The sequence below is a fragment of the Salvia splendens genome, chromosome 12, assembly GCF_004379255.2.
Source record: "Salvia splendens isolate huo1 chromosome 12, SspV2, whole genome shotgun sequence".
In the NCBI taxonomy this organism is placed as follows: Eukaryota; Viridiplantae; Streptophyta; class Magnoliopsida; order Lamiales; family Lamiaceae; genus Salvia; species Salvia splendens.
Window position 1 is genome coordinate 12,337,293 of NC_056043.1, and position 17,824 is coordinate 12,355,116.

Genomic DNA, 17,824 nt, shown 5'->3' on the forward strand with positions numbered 1-17,824 from the left:
AAATGTTTCTTATTCAACTTTTTATAATTAAAGAATTTCAAAATATTTTAAGATATGTATACTCGTAAAATTAATGTCCTAGTCAATAGACGATACTTGAATACTGATATATTGATATTATTTTTAAATAAATATATTAATATCCAAGTATCGTCTATTGCCTATGACATTAGTTTTACGAGTATACATGTCTTAAAAATATTTTGAAATTATTTAATTATAAAAAGTTGAATAAGGAACATTTCTTGCATGTCACAAAATTAAGTGATAATATTGAAGGTCAAATTATATTTAGAAAATTCGTTAAAATTATGAGTATGTGATAAATTAATTAAAAATATATATCCTTCAAGGTATTGAAGATATTTTCGTCCATAAAAACTTTGAAATAGTAAAAAAGTACTTCGAATGATATTAACTCATAGTTGACGGACCTCAAATGATATTTTCAATGTTCACGGACTTAAAATGATACTTTGACATAGTTCGTGGATCAAAAAAGATGTTCGCTCTCAAAATGATTATAAAATGAACGAAATTTTGTGACCCCCACGATACAGGTGCTGTCAGCCAACCCCAAACAAAAGTAAGGGTCATGCCCATGTCAATATAATCCTGGTTGTTTATTAACTTTTTTAGATTTAAATTTTTGTATCTATGTGTTATAATTATTTTTTATTCTAATCTGCATTTAATTTATTACTCCCTCCGTCCCGGCTGAGATGACACATTTCTTAATCGGCACGGGATTTTATGAGTTATTTGTTAAAATGTTTAATTGGAGAGAGAAAATGTGAGTGCGCAAGTATTAAAATAGAGAGAAAGAAAAATGAATGAATATTTTAATAAGAATGAGAAAAAGTGGTTAGATGTATTGATTGATGAGAGAAAGTTTCCAAAAAAGGAAATGTATCATCTTAGTTGAGACAAACTAAAAAGGAAAATGTATAATCTTAAACGGGACGGGGGGAGTACTTATATTGTGATGTTTTATATATGCCCCATTAAATATATTCGGACATAAACTAAATTTTCTTTAATTTTTATTTTTATATATTTTGTAGATTTAAATTAATTATAAATCTGAGATTAATTAATAATTTTAAAAAGAAAATATTTAATTAGGTTGGGTTGAGTTGAGGTCACTGATGGAAGGAAGTAAAAATTATACTCCCTCCGTCCCAAGGAAGATGACCCCTTCCTTGGGCGGCACGAGAATATATGCAACTTTATTTTGTGTGTGAAGTGGAGAGAGTAAAGTAAGATAGAGGGAATAAAGTAGAGAGAAAGATGTTTCCACTTTTAGTAATGAGTCATATTGATTGAGACAAACCGAAAATGAAAGTTGGCCATCTTCAATAGGACATATGGAGTAATAAGTTGGGGATTGTATATGTGGAAGTGAAAAAAATGAATATTTTATTAAAAAGTTGATTGGGGTTGGGTCGAGTGGGGGTTACTTATGGATATAGTCTACACCCATTTCATTTATTTGCTCGATAACTTTCTAAAATATCCATACTCTATTTAGAATCTTTAAATCTATTTGTCGCAGTAGTCATTCATTTCACGAGTCATGCCATTAGTAGTCATCCCCAATCATTTCCAAGTTCATTTTGGCATGACCGAACACTTGATTCAGTATTTTGGGGCTGCAAATCGTTATCACGATATACATCTTTTAGTGAAGGAAAAGTTCTTTGTTATGTACACAAAAAATATAATTTAATACTCTCTTTGTCCATAAAAAAATAGTATTATTATTGATGGACGACGACATGGATTTTAATGAAAAATTGAAAAAAATATGAGAAATAGAGGGTTAAATTGGGTAAAGTACAAGGGTAAAAAAGAAAATATGAATAAAATATGAGAAAACAAAATAAAAGACGAGTAATATATTGAGAATAACTTTTCATTTTTAATATGAGTCTAATTTTGGTGTGACGGTTAAAAAAGAAAAGATGAGACTATTGGTTTTTACTATATGAAATATAATTATAGAGATAAATAGATATCAATTTTATATATATTATATTTTTAAAAATTAATTTAATAATACTCCCTCCGTCCACCATTTAAAGAGTCATCGATTCGGCACGTGTTTTAAGAAATTGTTTGACTTTGTTAAGAAAAGTAAAGTGAGAAAGTGAGTGGAATATGAGACTCGTTTAAAGTATTAGTTTTATATTGGATTGTGAGTATAAAAAGTTAGTGTGATATGATGTCCGCATACTAAAAGAGGAATAAATTAACTGATTCTATAAATCGTGGACAAACTAAAATGCCAAAAGGGTTCTTTAAATCTTGTGGACGGAGAGAGTACAAAATAATTTTATCATACCATAGACTTCATTAACTAGGAATGATAGGTAACGAATCAATCAAAAATCACAATTTTATCCTTTGCATATCAAGCATAGAAATTACATAAACAATTCATTTTATCATACCATAGACTTCATTAACTAGGAATGATAGGAAACGAATCAATCAAAAATCACAATTTTATCCTTTGCATATCAAGCATAGAAATTACATAAACAATTCATTTCCCCTTTCATTTCATATCTTTATATACTATACATGATTTGTCTAGTAGTCTTTCTTTTACTAGAAAAGCCACGAAACATGGACAGGTAATTGGACTAGTTGATTTATTATACAACGGTTACATAGTCCTTAGTGAGATTATATTTTCATTTGTTTTCGTTGAGGGCCCTAATTGGGATTCTAAGAGCAACTCCAGCAAGGAAGAGTAAATAAAAGAGGTATATCATCTATATAACTCCTCAAAAAGGAAAATATACCCTTCCAAAATGAAACATACTCCAAAGAAAAAAGGTATATAGAAAGGTAAATAATTTTTTAAATATAAAATAATAGTACAAAATGCATTAAAAAAACATAAAGTGTGATACCTTCTCCCTTGAAGAATGATTTTTCATGAAAAGAAGACGAATATGGTAGTTATATAACTTTACCAATTTACATCTCCCTCTTCCCTTGGAGATGCTCCAAGTATATCCAACATATCTAGAAATAGTAAAACAAGGATGCTGAAATCTTGAAATGTAGCATCCCACAAAACAAACAATCTTCAAATCTTGTCAGTTGTCAGTGGCGAGTGGTGCCGCTGTACAATGCCAATGTGATAACCTAAAGTTAAAAATTCAAGTAACAATATCAACGCAACAAAATATTATTCTACGTACACTATACTATTATTATTATTATTATTATTGTTTTTAGTATTATTTTATTAGACAAAAAAACAATAAAAGTTCAACTTGTTTAGGATAGAGTAACATCTGCCAGCAAAGTTGCAACTTCTTCTGACAGTGCGTTGGTCCCCCATAAAAATAAGGATTATATTGCAGAAAAAAAATATAAAAAATGTTCATGCCAGATTTTTTATAGGACTCTGTTATGAGCATAGTAATTTCATGGGATTCTGTTACAGTATAAATCACACAAATGTGATGAGGCATAATAATAATTAAGACACATTTATGCTCTCCCACCATCACAATCGGTAAAGGGCTAAACCACAACCAGAATCTTTCCTTTCCAACATTTTTTTGACCAATTTATTAACTTTCTTCATTTCACACATTGCCTTTTTCAATGAAGAAAATGTGGTTCAACTTCAAGATTGTATGGCTTTTAGCTGTTGCAATAACTCTTGTTGGGGCTGGAGAGATTTGCCACTCCAATGACCTGAAAGGGCTAGAAGGTTTCCGGGTAGGGATCCGGTCAGACCCGTCTGGTCGGACCGAGACATGGACCGGTCGAGGCTGCTGCAGCTGGGAAGGAGTAACGTGCGATAACGCAACCGGGAGAGTGACCGAGATCAATCTCCCGGGCTTATTCACTTCAGATGATGTTCCTGTCCAAACTTCCATGTCTGGTGTTCTATCTCCTTCAATTACACTTCTCACATCTCTTCAAGCCATTGACCTATCCGGCCTCATCGACTTAACCGGGGAGATCCCTCCAACGATCGGCTCCCATCTCCCCAGGTTACGGAAGCTTGCCCTCTCCGGCAACAAATTCAAAGGCACATTGCCTGAGAGCATAGGTAAGATGTCTGAACTCCAAGAATTGTACCTGTCTGAAAACAGCTTCACTGGCTCTATACCTGGAAGCATAGGAAATCTCCAAGGGCTGAGGATGTTGGATTTGCATTCCAACCAATTATCGGGTGCTGTTCCAGAGTCGATAACAAAGTTATCGAACCTAGAACGCCTCGAGCTACAGAACAATTTCCTGACAGGAAGCATACCTGGCAGCATTGGTGAATTGAAGTGTCTGAAGGAGCTTGATCTTTCAAACAATTCGTTATCCGGACGAATCCCATCTTCGATAACTAGGTTGAAGATTGTATCAATTATCTACCTCGACAACAATCACCTCGTTGGGGAAATTCCGCGGCTTGGCCAGATGCCTTCCCTGGCCTTCCTCAGACTCAATGACAACAACCTGACAGGAAAGATCTCTTACTCCTTCGGGTTCCTGTCGTCCCTGCAACGAGTTTCGTTAGCAAACAACGCGCTACACGGATTGATTCCTTCGAGCATAGGCAATCTGAGATCATTAACAGAGCTGTACCTGCACAACAACAGGCTATCAGGACAACTACCGGCCTCGATGAGCCAGCTTGCGAATCTACTCATTTTCAGCGTCTCGTACAACTTGATCGAAGGGCCGTTGCCACACCAAATGGCAGCCCTCACGAATCTCCAAACGCTCGACCTCTCCTTCAACCAGCTGAACTTCTCCAACATCCCCAAGTGGCTACTGAAGTTGCCTTCCCTGTCGAGAATTTTCTTGGCCGGCTGCAATATCAAAGGTGGACTAACGGAGGATGTACTTACCACTCCGAGCCCACTGCAAGAGCTCGACTTATCAGCGAACCACCTGACAGGAAGCATCCCGGGATGGATTGGTAAACTAACAGAGCTCTACTCGTTGAACTTATCACTCAACGGCCTTGTAGACACGATCCCTGGCTCGATCATGGACTTAACAAGCCTCGGGGTGCTAGATCTCCATTCCAACAAGCTAGCAGGCTCTCTAGAATGGGGATATAAAGGGAGATCCTTGACGTTTCTTGATCTTTCCGACAACAGCTTCACGGGTGGCATCGAGGAAATAGGCAAGGGGACGATGCAAGTCGACATACAGTACATCAATCTATCACACAACATGATCAAAGGTAGACTGCCTGATTCCATAGGGAGATTGGAGTCACTGAAGAGCCTGGACTTGAGCTACAACAGCCTCGACTCTGAGCTACCAGCGGCGCTGGGAAATGCGAGCTCCATGGAAAACTTGAAGCTGCAGAGAAATCACTTCACCGGGAAAATACCAGATGAATTTCTCAAGTTCAAGAACCTCAGGGACTTGGACCTTTCGAGCAATTCTCTCGAGGGAAGAATTCCGTACGGGGAGCCTCTGATCGACTTCCCGAGAGGCTCGTACTTGGGAAACAAAGATCTGTGTGGCGCGCCACTCGAACCCTGTCGGCCTTGAGACCTAACATTTTTTGTTCTTCAACATTTAGCATCTTTTCCTTAGCATCTTACTTCAAACTCATTACTCATCACATTCCATGTAAAAAAAACTGTATTCATCCACCATAATCTTGATGTTTACACGGTTATCTAATTAATCCATGGTTTTGCCCTAACAAAGTTGATGATAATTTAAATAGTAGGACAGCTATTTGTAGACTTGGTTGATATAAATGAACAAGAAAGATTACAGAATAATAAAATTCATCCATATAATAATCTATTATAATCACATTACTAAAATATAGTAAGTACTATGCATAAAATATTGTTTTCTATGTATTTCCGAAAAAAAGAAATTAGAAAACAAAATAAAAAAATTAAATGGGAGCGAAATAATGTGACTGATTCAAAATCCCCTCCTATTTTTGAAATCGCAACCGTCTCAACCACAACTGCGCGAGAACGCCGCCGTTGCTCCACGCCGTGGATGCATCCAAAGCAGCCGGATATTCGACATCTCTCCTCCACGCTGAGCAACACGTGGGGGTCAATCACCCAATTTCCACGCGCGATTGACACAAATTGAACTCTTCCCCTCTCCATCGTGATTGCAATCACACCATCAGTTCCCCCAATTTCTACTGTCTTTTTTATTATATTTTACTATTTCACATTTTCATTCAACTCTCAGCTCCCCATCGCCCCCTCCTTTTCTCCATTTGATAGGGATTAGACACAGTCTCTCTGCACATTCCGCCAATATCATAGGGCTTTCTGCGATCGTGGGAAAACAATGGCAGGGTGGAGAGGTTCTAGAGGCGGAGGTGACGCCGCGTCCTCTGAGGACCGCATTGCCTCGTCTCAAACTGTCCGTCTGGGGAAAGTTAAGCCGCAGGCGCTGGGTCACAGGACCATCTTCTGCAATGATCGCGACGCGAATTTGCACACCAAATTTAAGGTTTCATTTTTTATTGATTTTTTCTTATCGCTTTTGTGTGTTTGGTTTGGAAAAAATAAAAATGCAATCCTTGGTTCACGACATTGTCAATTTCAAGGTGTTTGTGAGCGGGCTGGATATGTGATCTTTGAGGTATATAGCTCTGAATTTAGGAAAATAAGGAATGGTCCATTGTTTTTAAGTAGTAGTACAAACTATCTAAGTGCATAACTGACTGTTTGAAAATTTTGGTCATGGATGATGGGAGTGATGAACTTGTTTTTGGGGAAGGGGAGGAGCTACCTTATTTGAGTTATCTGAACATTTTGGTACCTAGAGATTTGCTCTAGTTTGGAGCAATTAAGTTCTGGTTCTTTCGTTCTCAATCAACTCTACATGCAAAAGATCGTCCGTGTGGTAGCAGAGATAATTCTTTCTTTGACTATAGCTGATCAGTAAACGTGACACATACACGGTGTGTGCTAAATACTACTAAAGTTCAGATGATCGCATGGCTTCAAGGTATTGCGGGTTGTTCTTTGGTAGTTATTGAATAGGTGGTAATGGCTTCTCTTTTGGACCATTTGGCTTGAATGGTACACTTATTAGGTTTTCTACTTTTAGCTCAGTTATTTACTAGATGCCAGGGAACTTCCTTCTGTAAAATAATTAATGGCTATGTTGATTTGCAATGATTGAGTATATAAAAGAAGTGAGGTAGAAAAAGCATGTGGGTAAGCAGGATGGATGTGCTCTCATTATATTTTACTGTTTATCTCTCCTTTTGGGTTTGAAAGTTGAAAACTGTTATGACACGATGGGCTGTATATAATTTTTATCCAGTCATTCCAGTGCCTAGCGCAAAGTATACTAAATGTCTCACTATGTTGGCCTCCTGAGCATTCCTGAGTGTTATTCGTTTATATTTTTAACACCTTCTACCTCCAATTGGACTGTGTTATATCTTGTGGAAATTACTAGCAGAAAAATTTGACTGAGTCACAGAATATTCAGGAGAAGGATGGATGGTTATTGTAGAAAATAACTGAAAGATTGTCTTAATTGCATTTTCAATTAGGTAGGAATTTTTTCAGTTGCAGTATAGAGATAAACCTTGACAATATTGAGAATCTGAATATTATTAAGGCTCGAGCAGTGTGAATTACATCTCTTACTGGTAATCTGATTAATTCTGTTGATTTTCAGGCTAATTCTGTATCAACAACAAAGTATGATATATTTACGTTCTTACCCAAGGGGCTATTCGAGCAGGTAAGTTTCATTGCTCTATTTTCAAGATTAGATAATCTTATACTCTGTATTAAACTAAAAATATTATTGTTGAACCCAATGTCTTTGGAAACCTCCATTAGAATATGACAATTTGTATATCTTTGACTCACCAAATTATGAAGATCTAATTAATACATGTTCGAATATGCATGATTGCATGGAATTTATCAGCAATAAGGGATGAGTATTGGGAAAAAAATTTAGATTGATAGGGAATTTCTTTGACCTGTGGTGGTACTCCAAATATTGTTTGCAACAAGAGGTACTTAGCTCCATGGAGACAGTTTTGGATTATCAAATCGGTTTTTTGTATAAACGCAGATGGAAGAGCTTACTTGCTTGCTCTATGAAATTTGTTTGAAATTATATTACATCCTATAGCTTGATATCAAGAAAAAAAAATTCATTTTCTTTTCGAGGAAGAAAATATTAACAGTTTACATCCTTGGGGGAAATTTCCACTATTGCATGACAAAAAACAAGTTCCAATCATGAAACTGAATGCAAAGTCGTGTGTGAGTATTTAGTTCAACTTGATAGGGTGTTTTGAATAAGATTCAAAGCTCCAGCTTTTGTGGTTGACCTGATTCCTTCTTGTTTAATTTGCGTTGACAGTTCAGAAGGGTTGCTAACCTCTATTTTCTCATGATCTCAATCTTGTCATGCACTCCTGTGAGGTATGCTCCTGCCATACAGTTGTGCCTCCATTGACTTTCAAAATCAAGTAACTTTGCATTTTAATTGTAGACTTAGAAATCCTTATCCTACTGACTGAGTGGATTTTTTGAATTAAGTGTGACTGTAGACTCAAAAATCGTCATCCTAGTTGACTGAACATGTATCCAAGGAAACACTTATTAAGTAAGAATTGCATTGCAAACTAATATTTTTATCGATTCCTTCAGTGCAGGCCAAAGTTACACTCTCTAGCATATAGTAAGTTACAGAATCCCCATTGCATAATGTCGTTTCGTAATCACATGCTTGAAACTAAATATCATTAAGAAGCCTATTTATGAGCCTGAGTTGTCGACGCTTGCAAACTGGGTTTTTCTTGCTGGCACTTATTTTCCCTACTTTTTTCTTTTATTTATTCCAGTGGGAAAACAGTTTGAGCATTTTTCCATATTTGATATGCGCCATACCCCATTCAAGACACCTTTCATTTAACTAGCTGAATCCACTTGACATTCTTTAATTTGGCTGTGTACATTACTATTCTTGTTTGTTGAAATTACCCAGTGATATATTTGGAGAGAGTTTTGGGAGTTAACTAACTATTTAATTTTGCTCCCTGAAGAGCTTTTGCACTTAATGTTGAATGCATCTGCATCTTATGATGTTTTGTTTCCTTGCAGTCCTGTAAGTCCAATTACAAATGTGATTCCACTGACACTGGTACTTCTTGTGTCCCTCATAAAGGAAGCATGGGAGGATTGGGTGAGTACCCAATCATTTTCTCTCTTCAGTCATCTGCCAGAGAAGAATCCAAGTCCAATCACTTCTCACGTTGTTTTTTCCTTGTTATTCTTTTGGTTCCTACATGAAGAAACGTTTCCAAAATGACTTGTCAATCAATAATTCCACCGTAGAAGTGTTGCATGACTGGAGTTGGGTACCTACCCCTTGGAAGCAGCTGCAAGTTGGAGATATTATCAGAGTAAGTCTGCTGTTCTTTTGTTTTTTCCCTGTCAATTGTCAGTCAATTGTCAAATAGCTTTCTCTATCTGTTAAGGCTAGACCTTAAACTTATGATGTCTGCATGTACAAAACCTACCTAGTTTTGCTAACTTGATTATTAAGTTTATCTGTGGTTTTGAAACAGATAACATGTTACCCGTGGAGAGATTTGAATGTTCAATAATATACTATCTCCATCCCACTCAAGATGGCCACATTCTTGAGTGGCACGGGACTTTAGGAGTTGATGGAGTAAAGTAGAGTGAAAAAGGTAGTTCAATATTTTAATGAAGAGAGAGGGGAGAGAGAGAGGGAGAGTCATTTCCAAAATTAGAAACCGACCATTTTGATTGAGACAAACAAAAAAGGAAAGTGGCCACCTTGAATGGGACGGAGGGAGTCTCAAAGAAGCTATAGATGCATTTAGTCCCTGGGAATAATTATATGTTTGTGCACTTGAAAGCAAGTGCTTTTTTGACAGCTGAGTAGCACTTTGGACCTCTAATCAGCCTCCCTTTTTCTGGTAATAGTCGGTAGATGATACTTTTTGTGTATCGGGCACTCTCTGGGGAAATGGCAGAAAAATCTATAGATGTTCATTTTTCTAAGACTAATTTATGAAGTATTTTTTATTTTAATTCATAGTATATAGTAACTCTTTTGATTGTTTTGCCAGTTAAATGATTGTTTGCCCAATCACAGGTGAACCAGGATGGATTCTTTCCTGCCGATTTAATATTCTTGGCCAGCACAAACCCTGATGGCGTATGCTATGTTGAGGTTAGCATTCTTTGCTTTAAGGCAATCGCCTTTTTTTATCTTTAGAAGTGGTAAAAAATAATATATACTTGTAGATCTGGTCCATCTGTCATTTTCTGTATTTCTTCTTCCCTGTGTTTATGTGCATTTTATGAATCTGGTCTGTATGTGTTTTTTCTCTCGTTCTATTTTTCAGTTCATTTTTGTATTGTGGTTGTTTTGCAGACTGCAAATCTTGATGGAGAAACTAACTTGAAGATACGGAAGGCACCGGAAAGGACTTGGGACTTTGTATCACCAAACAAAGTTTCTGAATTCAAAGGTTTTGTTGACTCTTTGTTGCTTGGCTCATTCATTATCTGAGTTATAGATTTACGCCCCCCCCCCCCCCCACGAGTTTTGAGTATAGTATTTCCTGAATAGAAGTCACTTGAACCATTTCCATGACCATGTTCTAGAGTCTCTCCCAATTGAACTGAAGTCACTAAAATAACCAAAAAAATATGGCCCCTAGCAGTAACATGTAACAACACTAAGTTTGATTATCTGTCTGTATTTATTGGGTCCACTACAAAGTAGATGGTGATCTTGCTACTTGAGGTTATATTTGTACCACTTAAAAGTTTTTATATTGCGAGGATCAAATTTTTAGATTGTGAACTTTGAGTCATAAGCCAGGTTATTGGTTGAATTAATTGCTGAAGAAATATATTTGTAGTATTTTATCATCCTGGTGGAGTTACGATGATCCACATAAAATTCAGATTGTTCCATTGATCAAATACATGATATCTTACTTGATACACCCACTTGTGAGACATTTACGGTAGTTTGATTTCATTCTCCTTTCCAACTTCGACTTCCTATACTCCCAGTTTATCGGAGTATCATGGTTTTTGTAGAAGTGTATATTCATATTTGTATGTGAATTAAAGATATGTTTGGATGAATAATTTTGACCTTAATAGTATTAGTTGTAGGTATGAAAACAAAAGTATGTTCGCTTGATTGTATTGTTTATATGCCTGGTTAATTTTGACCTTACATTTTTAGTTCATGTGGTGAAGAATAATTAAGTGGTGGCTCCCTCAGCAAGTGATGATATGAGATTGAAAACAGGGTTTTATTTTGGGTGTTTTGAGTGAAAATAACTAGAAACGTCTTTTGAGTGTTTAGTGTATTAGACAGTTGGCAGGATTTATTGTGGAAATAAAAACTAACAAGCCTATATGTTTGATGTACATAAATTTTTTAAATGCAGGTGAGGTCCAATGTGAGCAACCAAATAATTCTCTATATACCTTCACCGGAAACTTGATCATTAATAAACAGATCTTGCCTCTCAGTCCGAACCAACTTCTTTTACGTGTATGAACTCGTTCTCTGACGCTCTTCCTTCAGTATATCAGATTCCATTTTTTTTTTCATTTGTAGTTGCTAGATTGGACTAACCTTTCTTACTGGATGAGACTGTTACTTTTTTCTCAATTTTTAGTTTTCCATTGCCATCATCTGCATAAACTGTGCCCCTAAGAATCTTGTTATGAAATTTCTGATCCATGGTGTATGATTCTGCTATTATATCAACTGATGATTCAAATTGATTATTTCTTAATGAGTGTTTTACTTGTTTCTAGGGGTGTAGTCTAAGAAACACTGAGTACATTGTAGGTGCTGTCGTTTTTACTGGGCATGAGACGAAGGTATCTTCATTCATCTACTTATATTTTTTTGTCTTATTTTTACCATTTACTAGTTGATATTTTTGTTGACTTCCCCAGAGGTGGAAAATGCTTTCTTTGAGTAATGCTCCGGTGTTTCTATGCTGTTGGGAGATTGTCAAATGATTTTTGACAGTCTCAGACTTTGGAGACCACTTTACTCTATCTATATCTTTGAAGACTTTATGTAGTCATCTTTTACTCTATATAATATGTATATGAGTGATTGCTATTGTCTAATTTCAGGTTATGATGAACTCCATGAAAATCCCTTCCAAAAGAAGCACCTTAGAAAAGAAACTTGACAAGCTGATACTTGCACTGTTTTCTGTTCTTTTCTGCATGTCTCTTTTGGGATCAATTGGCAGGTTTGCCTATCATAATTCAGTTTAAAAGGTTGCTGCCTAGATTGTTCACATTTTTTAAAAGAAGTAATGCCACACTTTCTTGATGTTTTCAGTGGTATATTCATAAACCGCAAGTATTACTATCTGAGATTTGACAGATCAATGGCACAGTTCGATCCTGATAGCAGATTTGTGGTATGTACTTATTGCCTTTATTTGCTTGTCTGTTCTCACCTTGTGTGTTTTCCATCTCATTTTTCTAGTTTTTTTCTTTTGTTTTCCATAGGTTGCTATCTTGACATTTTTTACCCATATAACTCTGTATTCGCCAATCATTCCTATCTCTCTCTATGTTTCGGTGGAGGTAATTTCTCGGTTATTTGTGTTTCTGTTTCTTGAGGCTACTGTTGTTAAAATATGAACTGATTTTCTTGTTTAATTCAGATGATTAAATTTATCCAATCAACCCAATTCATCAACAATGACTTGCGCATGTACGATGCGGAGAGCAATACCCCTGCATTGGCACGGACATCTAACTTAAATGAGGAACTTGGGCAGGTGGATATTTTGCCTTGCTGATCTTTCAAGGGATATCTTGTTTCTTTCCACCAGCATTAAAGGGATTGAGCACAAATGTTTCACTTCATTTTAATCTGTTTGGTTGATAGGTTGAGTACATCTTCTCTGATAAAACTGGGACCTTGACTCGTAACTTGATGGAGTTTTTCAAATGTTCAATTGGGGGAGAGGTATATGGTACAGGTGTCAGTGAAATAGAGACTGGAATGGCTCAAAGGACTGGTGTTAAATTTGATGTAGGTTTAGTTGCCAGTAAAGTTTCAAAACATAAGGTGTCATATGTCTTGATTTTATGCCTTTGATTTCAGGCTCAGAAGCAGTCAAGTGCAACACATGAAAAGGGTTTCAACTTTGATGATGCACGACTTATCGGAGGAGCTTGGAGGAATGAACCTAATCCTGATTCTTGCAAAGTAGGTTGATTTAATTTAGGAAAGATGTTGACATCTAACTAAATCTAATCTAATAAAAATTTACTCAAGCTCTTTTGTGGCCTCTGTTCTTGGAATTTACTTTCTTCCTGTCCTTGCCCACTTGCATATAATGAAATATCCAGCATTTTCATTTCTCTCATGATCAAAGTTCGTAAGTGTGAAATGATAAATCTATTTTTGTGATCTCTTTTATCCTCAATCTTTGAGTATTATGGTTACACTAATGAAAAATTCTGTTATTATGTTGACTTATTTATGCTTCTTTAAGAGGGTTACTGGTAGGAACTTTTCAGGATGAAACAACAATGCATTTACTCATTTACTTCCACTGCTGAGTCCTCTACTTGATGCGTATTCATTGTCTAAAAAAGTTTTTATTTTTATTTATGTATAGGAATTCTTCAGGTGCCTAGCAATATGCCATACAGTGCTTCCAGAAGGTGATGAATCCCCTGAAAGGATTCGATATCAAGCTGCATCACCTGATGAGGCTGCTTTGGTCGTAGCCGCAAAGAATTTTGGCTTTTTTTTCTTTAGGTATGTGAGTATTGTGGCTGTTTTACATATTTGACTACATTATCGCTTGAACGGGTCATGGCTTACCTGCAGACGTACCCCCACTATGATTTTCATCCGGGAATCACATGCTGACAAGATGGGAAAGGTTCAGGATGTTCCTTATGAAATTTTAAATGCTCTTGAGTTTAACAGGTAATCTGACTTTTATAATCTGCTTCTGAATTTCTTTTTTAGCACACAATCATTACAGTTTTTAAATAACGAACTCTTTTGGCATAGTTTAGTACAAGGAAGCGCCAGTCTGTTGTTTGCCGCTATCCTGATGGTAGACTTGTACTCTACTGCAAGGTTACTTTTTTAGCCTTTTTTATATTTTGGTTAAGAATTAAGTTAAAACAATAAATTGACGACTTTCTTTCTTTATGATGGATTTACAGGGTGCAGATACTGTGATTTATGAAAGATTGGCGGATGGTAACCCTGATTTGAAAAGAATGAGTAGGGAGCACTTAGAGCAATTTGGAGCCTCTGGGTTACGTACTCTTTGTTTGGCTTATAAAAACTTGAAGCCTGATGTATATGAAAGTTGGAATGAGAAGTATATTCATGCAAAATCTGCTCTGCGGGATAGAGAGAAGAAATTGGATGAAGTATGTGTAGACAGTGTTTTCATATATGTCTGGTGCAGTTTATTTTGCGTTACTAATTGCATGCTACTTAAATAATTCTTAGATTCAATAGCTGGTCATCAGTATTCACAGCCAACATATAAAAATTTTCAGGTTGCAGAACTAATAGAAAAAGATCTTAATTTGATTGGATGCACTGCCATTGAAGACAAGCTCCAGGAGGGAGTACCAGCGTGTATAGAGACCCTCTCTCGAGCTGGAATTAAAATTTGGGTTCTAACAGGAGACAAGATGGAAACAGCAATAAACATTGCCTATGGTAGTGAAGTTGGTGGTTTCATTTTCTTTTCCTGGTTTAATACCTAGTAATTGTTAGCTGATGCATTCTACTATATCTTTACTACAGCGTGCAGGTTAATAAATAATGGCATGAAGCAATTTGTAATTAGTTCAGAAACTGAGGCTGTCAGAGAAGTTGAAGATAAGGCAAGAGCCATACTTCCAACTCATGCTTTTGCCATCTATATGTGGTGCATAAGCCTTCATTTTGTATCCCACGTATTAAACCTATTGTTAATTGATGATAGGGTGATCAAATAGAGCTAGCTCGCTATATGAAGGAGATGGTGAAGAATGAGCTTAAAAGTTGTCATGATGAAGCAGAAAAATATCTTCATATGGATTCAGGACCAAAATTGGCACTTATAATTGATGGGAAGTGTTTGATGTACGCATTGGACCCCAGTTTACGTGGAATGCTCCTAAATTTTAGCTTGAATTGCACTGCCGTAGTTTGCTGCAGAGTTTCTCCACTACAGAAGGCACAAGTAAGGTTCCTAAGGTGGCATCTGCGTGTTCCACATTTTTTATCACTTTGATAAATAGGGGCTGGACATATAGTTGAGGTATATGCGTAACTGAATCAAAGTATGCCATTAATTGCTTATAGCTTGCCATCACACATGGATGCCTCTTTAGTCACCGTTTGTTTATTCTTGTTATTTTGCCAACAACTCTTAAAAGTTCCTATTATCATCATCTGTTGATAATAACCCTCACATCAGACAACATGGGCAATCAGCCTTCATGATCATCGGTTGTCCTCATCCATCTGTTATACGAACTTGGAAGCTGACTTCAACATTTTTTCTGCTTTCAGGTTACAAGCCTTGTTAAAAAGGGGGCGAACAGGATTACTCTTAGTATAGGTGATGGTGCTAATGACGTTAGCATGATTCAGGCTGCTCATGTTGGTGTAGGAATAAGTGGGCAGGAAGGTATGCAAGCAGTGATGGCCAGTGATTTTTCCATTGCACAGTTCCGCTTTTTGACGGATTTACTTCTGGTGCATGGTCGATGGTCATATCATAGAATATGCAAGGTTTGTTCTTCTAGAGTTTTATACCTAGTAGATAACATTTTTTCTATACAGACAATTACCAGCATCGAAATTTTGTGTAGGTCGTTACTTACTTCTTCTACAAGAACTTAACGTTTACGCTCACTCAATTTTGGTTCACCTTCGAAACTGGGTTTTCTGGCCAAAGGTTCTATGATGATTGGTTACAGTCTCTCTACAATGTCATCTTCACAGCACTGCCTGTGATCATTATTGGACTTTTCGACAAGGTTTTTTCAATGTTTGCTTTATCCTGTAACTTATTCTTCAACTTTGTATGTGGAAAATATTCATGATTTTTGCACGCATTTTATGTAGGACGTGAGTGCTGTCCTTTCAAAGAAGTACCCTGAGCTGTACAAGGAAGGAGTAAGGAATGCATTTTTCAAATGGAGGGTTGTGTATACATGGGCTTTCTTTGCAGTTTATCAATCACTGATTCTCTACTACTTTGTCGTTGCTTCAAGTAAACGAGCCATCAATTCATCCGGGAAGTTATTTGGCCTGTGGGACGTTAGTACAATGGCCTTCACCTGCGTTATCGTGACTGTCAATCTGCGTCTCCTCATGATGTCCAACACAGTCACGAGATGGCATCACATTAGTGTTGGAGGAAGCATATTGTTTTGGTTCATATTTGTCTTCATCTACTCAGGCGTCCCCCTACCTAACAAGGAGCAGGTAAAATTTCTTGACCATTAGTTCCAACACCCTTCGTTCAATCAGACCACTAACCCTCTGCATGCGTTCGGTCTCATATTCTGCAGCAGAACATCTATTTTGTCATATATGTCCTGATGAGCACCTTCTATTTCTACCTCACTCTCATTCTCGTCCCAGTCGCTGCACTTTTCTGCGACTTCGTCTACATGGGGTAAGACTTAGGACCATTGTCCCCCATCGACGTATATGGTGTTTCATCTCCTTGTTCAATGCAATTTCAGGGTGCAGCGCTGGTTCTTCCCGTATGACTACCAGATCATTCAAGAAATCCACAGGCACGAGGACGACACAAGCAGGATTGGATTACTCGAGGTCGGACAGAGCCAACTCTCCCCAGACGAGGCTCGCAGCTACGCTGTAATGCAACTCCCAGGACAGAAATCAAGGCACACAGGTTTCGCCTTCGACTCCCCCGGTTATGAGTCGTTCTTTGCGTCTCAAGCTGGAGTGTGCGTTCCACAAAAGGCGTGGGATGTGGCTCGGAGAGCTAGCATGAGGAGCAAGCCGAAGACGCCGAGAACCCCAAGAACTCCTAGAACACCACAGAGGAATTAATCATACTCAATTTGCACCCATTTTTGCATATTTCTTCCCCACACTCAGTTTCTTTAAATTCGAATGTATCATATCACAACAACTATAGCAAATTCTCTTGCTATACATTTTTGTTTCATATTCATAGTGGCTGTAGCTCTGCGTTGGCCAATTATTAAGATATTTTAAAATTTTAGTTGAGTATATAGTTGTTGTAAGGCTCATCGAGCTTTGCGGTGCGATCCTTTGGAAATCGCCACAATATACATTCATCTTTCTGATGTTCATCGAATCATAAAATCTCTTCTTTTGTGCTTATTTTTTTCGTTTAATTTGGCACTCGTGTTTCATTTCACTTACTATACCATTAGTTGCATAATGCCCGTTTCTTGTCATCTAACTATATGTACTACTTACAAATGTTACTACCATTTATAATTATTTTTACGCTATTAGTACATGTTTATAGAATGAATGCAAGACTTTGGGAATATTCTGCACCTAACTCAAACTGTTCTCTAGATTTTTACAAATATGAATATTTAGAGTCTCCACAGTAGAGAGGCGCGGGGGAGGACATGGGCACGACACGGCTCTGGTGGCGAGACTCGGCGGAGCCCGCGGCGCTGTATTGTGGAGGGCCGAGAGCCGCGGCTCAGCCCACCATTTTTTTTTTTTTTCAAAAATTTCCTATATATACCCCATTTCACACATTTCCAATTCCCACACAATTTACACCCTAATTTTC

The 17,824-nt window shown here is 37.1% G+C and overlaps 2 protein-coding genes across 3 annotated transcripts; both read left to right on the plus strand.

Annotated features, from left to right (window-relative positions):
• Positions 1-3,504: 3,504 nt before the first annotated feature.
• LOC121756882 (LRR receptor-like serine/threonine-protein kinase FLS2) lies at positions 3,505-5,657 on the plus strand. Its single transcript, XM_042152304.1, has one exon. The coding sequence runs from the start codon at positions 3,628-3,630 to the stop codon at positions 5,533-5,535; it is 1,908 nt and encodes a 635-aa protein (XP_042008238.1). The 5' UTR covers positions 3,505-3,627; the 3' UTR covers positions 5,536-5,657.
• Positions 5,658-5,938: 281 nt separating this feature from the next.
• Positions 5,939-17,394, plus strand: LOC121757226 (phospholipid-transporting ATPase 3-like). 2 transcript variants are annotated; one of them, XM_042152738.1, is made up of 27 exons: positions 5,939-6,477; positions 7,663-7,728; positions 8,365-8,426; positions 9,108-9,189; positions 9,299-9,409; positions 10,132-10,209; positions 10,414-10,510; positions 11,450-11,556; positions 11,826-11,891; positions 12,156-12,277; positions 12,370-12,451; positions 12,543-12,620; positions 12,701-12,817; positions 12,928-13,074; positions 13,147-13,251; positions 13,667-13,809; positions 13,882-13,983; positions 14,076-14,139; positions 14,229-14,441; positions 14,574-14,739; positions 14,827-14,906; positions 15,008-15,247; positions 15,580-15,801; positions 15,882-16,049; positions 16,138-16,500; positions 16,587-16,693; positions 16,764-17,394. In XM_042152738.1, the coding sequence occupies exons 1-27, from the start codon at positions 6,313-6,315 to the stop codon at positions 17,095-17,097; spliced, it is 3,687 nt and encodes a 1,228-aa protein (XP_042008672.1). In that variant the 5' UTR covers positions 5,939-6,312; the 3' UTR covers positions 17,098-17,394. The 2 variants fall into 2 exon arrangements, with proteins under 2 accessions (XP_042008672.1, XP_042008673.1); XM_042152739.1 differs by having other exon boundaries at positions 16,590-16,693.
• The last annotated feature ends 430 nt before the right edge of the window (positions 17,395-17,824 follow it).

Bases quoted from the DNA above. Each gene is read 5' to 3' on its own strand.
- LOC121756882 (XM_042152304.1), top strand. From the start codon at position 3,628: ATGAAGAAAATGTGGTTCAACTTCAAGATTGTATGGCTTTTAGCTGTT.
- LOC121757226 (XM_042152738.1), top strand. From the start codon at position 6,313: ATGGCAGGGTGGAGAGGTTCTAGAGGCGGAGGTGACGCCGCGTCCTCT. The intron at 11,892-12,155 runs GTATCTTCATTC...GTCTAATTTCAG, and splicing joins TTACTGGGCATGAGACGAAG to GTTATGATGAACTCCATGAA. The intron at 14,907-15,007 runs GCAAGAGCCATA...AATTGATGATAG, and splicing joins TCAGAGAAGTTGAAGATAAG to GGTGATCAAATAGAGCTAGC.